Source organism: Larimichthys crocea, chromosome X (genome assembly GCF_000972845.2).
Source record: "Larimichthys crocea isolate SSNF chromosome X, L_crocea_2.0, whole genome shotgun sequence".
Taxonomy (NCBI): Eukaryota; Metazoa; Chordata; class Actinopteri; family Sciaenidae; genus Larimichthys; species Larimichthys crocea.
Window position 1 is genome coordinate 18,011,391 of NC_040020.1, and position 9,360 is coordinate 18,020,750.

At 40.9% G+C, this 9,360-nt stretch overlaps 1 protein-coding gene across 1 annotated transcript; it reads left to right on the forward strand.

Annotated features, from left to right (window-relative positions):
- Positions 1–2,336: 2,336 nt before the first annotated feature.
- Positions 2,337–8,805, forward strand: ttpa (tocopherol (alpha) transfer protein). The gene is made up of 5 exons (XM_027283690.1): positions 2,337–2,672; positions 4,766–4,919; positions 6,356–6,549; positions 6,931–7,041; positions 7,167–8,805. Exons 1-5 carry the CDS (start codon positions 2,493–2,495, stop codon positions 7,368–7,370), a joined length of 843 nt encoding a protein of 280 aa, XP_027139491.1. The 5' UTR covers positions 2,337–2,492; the 3' UTR covers positions 7,371–8,805.
- Positions 8,806–9,360: the final 555 nt, after the last annotated feature.

Here is a 9,360-nt window from a genome sequence, read left to right on the forward strand (position 1 = left end):
ACACAAGCCAACAGACTCAGTGCAGACCTGGCTCAATACTTTATGACATATGTCAAGTTTCACAAAGTCAGGGTTTATTGAAAGGACTGCATTACAATGTGCAGGTGTTCATAGGTGATACACATACACTTTTTGTCGATTATAGATAATAACCACTGCAGGGGCAGAGGCCATGTATTTGCAGTAGCTGCTGGTGACCAGCAGTGGGAGGTGTTGGCGTATTTAGAAATTTAGAAGATTTAGAAAAGTCATTAAATAAACAAATCAAATTGTTTTCTGACAACTCCACCTGATTCTTGTTCTACATGTTCCCAGCTACTTCTGGGGTGATTTTCTAATAAAGTGATGCTGAAATCATACACAATGTATGGTGACATATGCAGATTTAGAAAATTCATTTAGAAAACAAATGAAATTGTTTTCTGACAACTCCAGTACATTCATTTGGGCCTTTGTCTCTCACTCTCCTTCTTTCCTTTTTTAGAATGGGGTTTCATTTTTACCATTTTTGAACAAGAATCAGGTGGAGTTGTCAGAAAACAATTTCATTTGTTTTTTTAATCAATTTTCTAATCTGACTATGTCGCCATATATTGTGTATGATTTCAGCATGAGACTACTCGAAAATGGTACAGTAAAAGAACTTAAAATTCACCCCAGAAGTAGCTGGGGACATTTAATGACTTTTTTAAATCTGCATATGTATCTTAGAAAAGAGATTATTATTTGATTTCTGAATTTCCGAGGTGCACTTGAAGGCACCATGAAAACGCTTTACCGTACAAACCGATGTTGTGAAGTTATTGATTAATATTCCTAATAAAAAATTTAAGAGATTATAAAAAGTTCTAGTAAACACTAATGTTGTTGGAGTGGCTCCGAGGATGGCTCGTTGTAGCTCGTTGTGATGAACATTAGGTTGTAGCTCGTTGTGATGAACATTAAGTTGTAGCTCGTTGTCTGTCTTACTACGGTTGACAATCTCGTAATTACGAGATAAGGTGTCTGTTTTTTGTGAATGTAATACGCTTCCGTATAGATGAGACAACAAACTCTGCAGAGGATGGCTAACCTTCCACAGGTGAACGATGAAAGCAAAGCAGTCGATTCAGTCTCCATCAGTGTTTTTATTCAGTCAAGTGTCTCCTTTGGCTAAGAGGGTTTAAATCCAGTTTGAATGGAAGATAAAAGTTGACCTTAATGCATAAATACATTTAAAGTTTGAAACTTTTTGACTTTTACTCAGTTGCACCCCCACAGATTGCAGAGTCGTCAACAACTGATTTAATCTGGGGTTTTTTGTTTGTTTTTTGGCTGCTGTAGATGTGATGCTGACAACAAAACTCACACACAGTGGATCCAAAAGTGGATTAACCAACAAGAATGACTAACTGTACTTCCTCTCAGCTGGACAGGGCTGTTTAGCCTCTTTTAGCTAATTGTTTTGGACTGCCTGCAGCTGTTTTACCTTACTCTCACTGCTCTACTACAAAAAAGCTCTGCTAAAATCACTGTACACAACATTAAAGACAAAGCTGTTTGCAGCCAGAACAAATCAATTAAAACACCTTTAAGTTCTAGAAGTATAATATTCCTCAGCTGCAGCAGGATGTGGAACCCAGCTGTACCACATGCAGAGCCTTTGGTCCTGTTTCACATCATCAGCTCAGTTTGATCAGCTGCTTTTGACACGTTTGATTGTTCTCTCATGAAATGCCTTCCCCTCTCCCTCTCTGTGTCTGTAGAACCTGAACGTCACAGGCTTCAGGAAGATCCTGAAGAAGCATGACAAGATTTTGGAGACGTCCAGAGGGGCCGACTGGAGGGTGGCCCATGTCGAAGTGGCTCCATTTTACACATGCAAGAAAATAACACCACTCATCTCTGAGTATCTGAGAATCTCGGTTATTTAATTTCAAATCCACTGTGGAGGTGTGCAGTGCCATAATTATGAAAATGTTTCTCACTGTCCAAATATTTTGGACCTCACTGCTAATAATACACTGCACTTCTAACCATTACATCACATATCAGGCTGCGGCGCTCTGTGCTCTCAAGTTAGTGAATATTATCATTGTGTAAACACACACACACTTTTTTGGCAAATATAGACGATAATAACCACTGCAGGGGCAGAGGCCACGCGTTCGCAGTAGCTGCTGGTGACCAGCAGGGGGAGATGTTGGCGCATTTTTGTGGAAGTTGCTTCAGTACAACAGAAGAACGCTGAATACTGAATGTTATTATATGTTGAGTAAATGTTAGGAGGTCAGTGACACAAAATAATATATAATATTTGTATTTGTGGACGCATTATGCAGATTCCTTCAGTGACTGAACAGGTTCACACTTCTGCTCTCTCTCTCTCTCTCTCTCTCTCTTTCTCTCTCTTTCTCTCTCTCTCTTTCTTTCTTTCTCTCTCTCTCTCTCCCCCTCCACTCCCTCCAGCAGCAGCCCGCTGTTAGTAATATCTGAGCGGACTTAGGTGCGACATGAACGGGCCTCAGCTCAGTGACCTCCCGGACGAGTCGGAGTTACTCGGGCCGTATGTGAGCAGCCTGAGGCGGAGAGCGCTGCAGGCCGGCGAGCTGTCCGCTGTCAGGACGTTCTCCGACGGCTTTCTCATGAAGTTTCTTCGGGCCAGAGACTTTGACGTGGAGCTCTCTCTGAAGGTAAACGGCTGGAAGAATAAATCACTGCAACAGACAGCAGAGAGGACAACAGAGGAACTCTGACTTTATGAAAGTTTAGACACACGTAGATTCATCTTTATGTTCCTGCAGGCTCTCTATCAAATGCATGTTATTATTGTTATTGTTCTTCGTCTTCTTCTTCTTCAAGCCGCTTACATTGTACTACAACTCAGGTAATATTGCCGTCTACTTTTAACACTACACTCATTTAACAGCTATAGTTACTGCTTATGTAATGAAAAAAGATTTCACATCCAAACATATGGTGAAAAGTGTACATAGTTGGTGGTGTGTGATTTGATGTTACATTGTGTGAGAACAGACAGTATGACTTATCCTGAATAATTGCATGTCTTATGTAAGCAGACATTATTCCACACACAGCTTTAAAAGTCCAAACACTTCAAAGCCCCTGCATACTCCCACAGAGAGAGTCTGCTAGATCTGATGCATCAGATCATCAATGAACTGAAACATTCGTGAAGTGCATTGTGTTTATGAACAATGGTGACAGTGTATTGAGATACTACATGCTTTGAATCAATAGGCCTTCTTCATGGAAACCATGTTGACATGTCATGTGTAAATCAGAAAAGAAAACATGGCTGAGTTCCCTTTAGCTGCTTCACTTCGATGCTGGCTCACTGTTCTTCAAAAAGTCTGCTTGGGTAACTATGGGCCCCTAAGGGGCCCCTAAGGAGACATGGAAGAGTTGATGCGGTAACGCTATCTACACTAAAATCTAGTGCCCGAATACATCGGTTTGTACGGTAAAGCGTGTGAGCGGCTACCACAGTGTTTACGGGCAAGCACTGATTTAATGTCTTTATATTTGAGGCCAATCTCAAAATCAAACTCTATGAGCCATCCATTGTTGTGTTTGTTTAGTACATCAACTTCAATTCAACTTTTTTTTTTTCTTCCATGTCCCTTTAGGGGCTCCGTAGGTAACTGTATAGTACTGACTGTTTTATTAACAAATATCAAAGTTTGATACATTAACGGATCTCATCTATATTTGTTGGTTTGCTGCCTCCTCGCACTCATTTGTTTTCAGCCTGCAAGCAGAGTTCAGAGCAGCAGTGCAGCACTTTGTCCTGGTTGGCAAGTAGTTGGTCGAGTTGCCTTTTGTTTAACCCTTAAAGGGGCTTTAAAAATGGTGCCCAACATCCATCAGTGAAGGAGCAGAATCACATTACTTTCTCCAGCCAGTCAGCCAGTATCCGGTAGATGTGAACAGCATGAGACGTCTAGTTGAGCTGTAGTCGAAGGTCACATGACAAATTACTGAGACACAGAATTTTTGTTGTTGTGGTATACACACAACTGTTGTCATTTTTTTTGTTTCAGTAAGTAGTTTGAGATGAAGACGTACCATTGCACGCTTCTAATTAAATTAGGTCCTACTTTCACTGAAGCATGAACTTTTTACATTTTCTATAAATTTCACCCAAAAGTCAAATAACCTGAACCTTTTGTGAGTAGTGAATGTCTGATTGTTTATTTGGAAATAAATCTTTATTGGATTTTTTTTTTTTTTCCTGAACCTGCAGGTTGAGATGGATGTTACTAAAGCAGCTGGAGCTCAGCCAAGTGTGTCTGAGCTCAGTGACTTGAATTACTGATTTACACAAACACAATAGAAACTGACTTGAACTACTCCCATAGTTCTTTGAATTTGCTTTTATTCCAACACAACAGCCTGAGTTTGTATTTCTATGTATTGGTCCATCTCACAACAGAGATAACAGAGCAGATTAAAGGTCCAGTGTGGAGGGTTTAGTGCCATCTAGTGGTGTAGTTCCACTTCTCCTTCATGTTATGAAGGAGAAACTACAGTGGCTGCAAATAACATGCACAAGAAGCCACTGTGTCATTCTGATCTAACAAAAACATAACCATTCTCATTTTCAAGTGATTAACCACTAATGAAAACAAAACATAGTTATGAATGTTATGTTCCATTTCTGACATATTCTGTAAATATCCTCTTTAATGCACTGATGTTTCAGCTATCCTATAACTTCTATGAGTTCCCTGATGTCCCTGAATGTTGCATGTGTCCTGTGTAGCTCTTGTTGAACTACCAGCGGTGGCGGAGAGAAAGTCCAGAGATCAGCACCTGTCTGTCGCCCTCCTCGGTGCTCGGCCTCCTCAACACGTCGTACCATACCACCCTCCCACAGCGAGACCACACTGGCAGCAGGGTGCTCATCTACAGGATTGGTCAGTATATGTGTGTGTGTCACTGAAAACATGAAAACTTCTGAAACTGCAGCCGGAAACCACAAAAAAAAACTAAAGAGTTATGGTTTATAATGCAGCTGTAACCTCACAGAGTCATAGACAAACAACACATTAATGTAGACACACCATAAGACCAGACACAATCACTTAAAGTCACTTAAATCCTTCAGTCATGGTGGATTTAGCAACTGTGGTTTCTGTTGTAACAGCGGCTGAGGGTTAAAGAATGAGTTGGCATCTTTTCAAGTCGGTCTTAAGACAGTAGTCAGTGCCCACATGAACAACTGGATTACATGCATGCATTGTTTCCTGTGATACTCTCATTCTTTGGGAAGCAGTGGCAATAAAAACTACTGTACAGAGGTCAGTGTAAATACATGTAATGGCTATTGCTGCAAAGATAATGGCGTCAAAATGGGGTTTGATTTCGAGAAGAAGAAGAAATACTTTATTAATTTCACGAACAGGGAAATCCTTTTTACACTCTTTTTTATTTACATGCATTTTAACCCAGATACACACACACACATGCAGTACAAGGCATAGACATGCAATTCTGGAGAGAGATGGTGGAGTGATGGGCAGCCCCCCTGAGAAGCGCCCAGCGGGCAGTTGGGGAGGAGGTGGCCTTGCTCAAGGGCACCTCGGCAGTGCCCAGGAGGTGAACTGGCACCTCTCCAGCTACCAGTCCACCTTCCATATTTGGTCCATGCGGACTTGAGCCAGCCACCCTCCGGTTCCCAATGGACTGAGCTACTGCCGCCCCTTCATAAAACATTTAAGTTCAACATACTAGTCTTTACAATTACAATATATAATTTCAAATGATCTGAAGGTCTGAAGGCACTCTACTAAACTTCATTCATTCATAGTATAGTATATCCAAGAAGCTGCACTGATCATTTTTAATATAAAAAAAAAAGTTGGTAAATAGAATTATCATTGTACTGGTTAAGGCCTATTTTAGCTCATTGTTATGGTCTTACAATCAACAGGTTTCATCAACCTGATTTCTAGCAACAGCAGGAAACATTGAAAAAGATAATAACTCTGATAAGCCAACCTGCCTAACACCAGAATTCAGACAAAGTCAATGACTAGCTGGTGAACATGGTGGAGCATTTATCAGCTAAAGAGGCAGATGTTTCTTTATGAGTTGGTGGATACCAAACCAGGGCTAAAAGGAAAGTGAATGTAAGACTTACAATCATCAAGTAGACAACTCCAAATGAGTTATCATTTTGCTCAATCAAGAACTGGATACTGGATGGCAAAATGGTGCCCATTCATTTGAATGAAAAAAGAGATTTTTCCTGTTTATACCTTTGTAGAGCTATAATCTTATCAAAACAGTCAAAACAGTCTCTTGAAAGTCCATGAAAGTACAGTGACATGTCCCTGATGTCTGTCTGCAGCGCAGTGGAATCCAAAAGACTGGTCGGCCTTCCAGGTGTTCAGGGTCAGCCTGATGACGTCAGAGATCATCTCCATGGAGACAGAGACACAGAGGCGGGGTCTGAAGGCCATATTTGACCTGCAGGGGTGGACTCTAGGCCACGCCCTGCAGATTACCCCTTCCCTTGCCAGAAAGATATCCTCTGTACTTTCGGTAAGCCTGCGATCACCTTCCTGATCATGTCGGCTTTACTGTAAATACATCTCTTACTATGTGCTATCTTCACATGCTATGTTGCTATGCTTCATCCACAGTAACATTTTTATTGTTATGCAAATGATACCCAACACTTTAGAACAGGTTCTAGCAGAAATGGAAGAATTTGAGGTCTTCCCATTATGACAGCGTGTTGTGCCACAGTCAGGATACATGGAGTGTGATGTTGCAGTTAGCTGCTTGTTCCATTGCACGACCCTTTTTTTTTTTTAAACTCCGATGTTGTGGAGGGTTTAATGTTTTGTTTTGTTTTATAGACCTGATTGGTTGAGCAAAATTGTCAGCTTGTTTGTTGTCTTTGTATGTGCGTGTGTTTAGGACTCTTTTCCACTGAAAGTCAGAGGAATACATCTGGTCAATGAGCCGATGTTCTTCCGGCCGGTCTTCTCCATGATCCGTCCCTTCCTGCCAGATAAGATTAAACAGAGGGTCTGCATCATGTTCATCACACACACTGATGATACCCATCTCAGTTGTTATACTCACATAGAAATAAAAAATAGAAATGCTTTGAAACATACTTTTATAATCATGTTTCCTCTTCCCCACTGCAGATCCACATGCACGGTGCAGATTTCCAGGAAACTTTGAGTGACTTCTTCTCACCGCACGTCTTGCCTCCAGAATATGGAGGCGAGGGGCCAGAAATAGAACAGGTGTGCCAGGACTGGACCAAACAGCTGCTTCAATCAGAGAATCTCCTGCAGCAGATTGCCGACCACCCAACAGGTGACATCGCTGTCACTGATGGCCTCTAGATCATGGAGCAAGTGGAGGTCGAACAATTGCCAGAGGGATGATGAATGGAATGTGGCCCCTTGGATCATGCACACCAACAGATGTTTTTTATACTCTGGATCAAACGCCTCAATAAGCTATCTGGTGGCCATTTCTGAAATCTTTAACTCTTGAGGATTGATTGTGCAAGTCTGTATCAAGAAAGCTGTCTGTGCTGCAGCACTTTGTGGACTTTGTGTTTACATGATGTTTGCCTGCTAACTATTTTCCTTGTTACATTGTCTTTGAAATCTGTCATTAATCATTGTCTGGGTGCTGGATGTTAGTCTATCTTAGTATAAAGGCTAGGTGGAAACCACTAGCTTGGCTCTTTAAATGAAGAAGAAAAACTAATCCCTGAAGGCTTGTTAACATGTTGTATGAGTACACAAAAAGAAATGTAAAAACAATCATTTCGTGAATCAATGTAGTGAAAGTTGTGAGTCAAGCTGCAGAGAGGTTCTGCAGCGTGTAATGCTTGTTCTGTTCATGTATAGGTTAAACAAAGAAGATACATAAATTATAAACCTTTAGAGGCGTTCGGGGATGTTTTATTGACTTTGGAGAGAGAACCCGGCTATTTGTTTCCCTCCAGTTTTTTTGCTAGGCTAGCATAAAACTACATCCAGCTTCGTAAGCAGTCGTGAAATATCCTCATCTTAAAAAGAAAGACAACTTTCCACATCGTTTGACTATTTGAATGTAATTTAATAGATTTTTAATTGATTTATTCAATCTATTTTAATTTTGCTAGTATATGCTTACTGTTTGTACAAGTTACGTTTACAAGTGTATGAGCCAAATCTTCTGATGCTGCTAAGTGTTTTTGGGTTGAGACTGGATCTAGACATGGGACAGTTTACTGTGTCACCTCTTTTCTACAGTTCTATAGATTTTCTTTAGTTAGACATTGATAACTAACAGCCAGTTCTTCAGGAGACCTCAGGGATGCCAGGAGAAGATTTGAAGAACGGCTGAAGAACAATAACCCTCAACCAGAGTGTCCGTCCATGTGCCACACTCGGATATACCAGGTCGGACGTTTGCCCTGCTTGAAACAATCGACCATCTTACTGTGATCCTGTGAACTCAAAGAGTCACAGTGAGAGTTGTAAAAACACCAGCAGTGTGTTTTCATGTCCCTGTGGACAGATGAGCCTTCCCTTAACGTATCACTCCACCCAGACATTCATCTTATCAACCAGCCAGTAAACACAGTTTTCTGTGTTCATGTTTGATTATTTGAACTTTGCACTTTGTTTTAACAGTTTTTTTTCTACAATTTTCTGTCATTTAAGCCTTTAACTATGCTTGTGAAGCTGTTGTTCACACAAGTTTAGAATTATTTTGATTAATTATGATGATGAAAGACTTGAAATGTTGTTAATAAAGTATGTGTAGGAACACGTACACGTGCACAGGCTCTGATTCTGCATGTTTAATCATCGTACATGGAGCATAATGTTTGAGAATCAGACTGCACAGCAGCTTGAGAATATCATTCAGTAACGAATCTGTCTTTCTTCTACTTAAGCAGATAATTCATGACCTTTCTTTTAGTCTTTAGTCTGTCCTCCCTCCTGTCTGTGTTTCTCTCTTCTTGCCCTATCACTGTACAGACCTTTGGTCAGTAAATATGTCTCATCCTCAGCCCCGCTCAGTCTGGTAAACACTATTGAACCTACAACTGTCCAAACGGGTTCAATCCACAGTGTAAATACACCCATAGTTCACTTTTGATACGAATTACACAATATATAGACAGATACACATCCCCCTTTTTTTTCTCCACTGATTGCTCCTCACCCAGTGTTAGAGATCTCAGATCAGAAGCTGGCCATGTCTTGGCTTTGTACAGACTGCTGGCTGTGTTCTTGAAATGTTGTTGGTTGTCATGACCTCCCCGCTATGGCTGTGGTCAGGTCAGTTTTTGCAGATGGTAGTTTATGGGGCTCTGTTTAAACCCAGCTA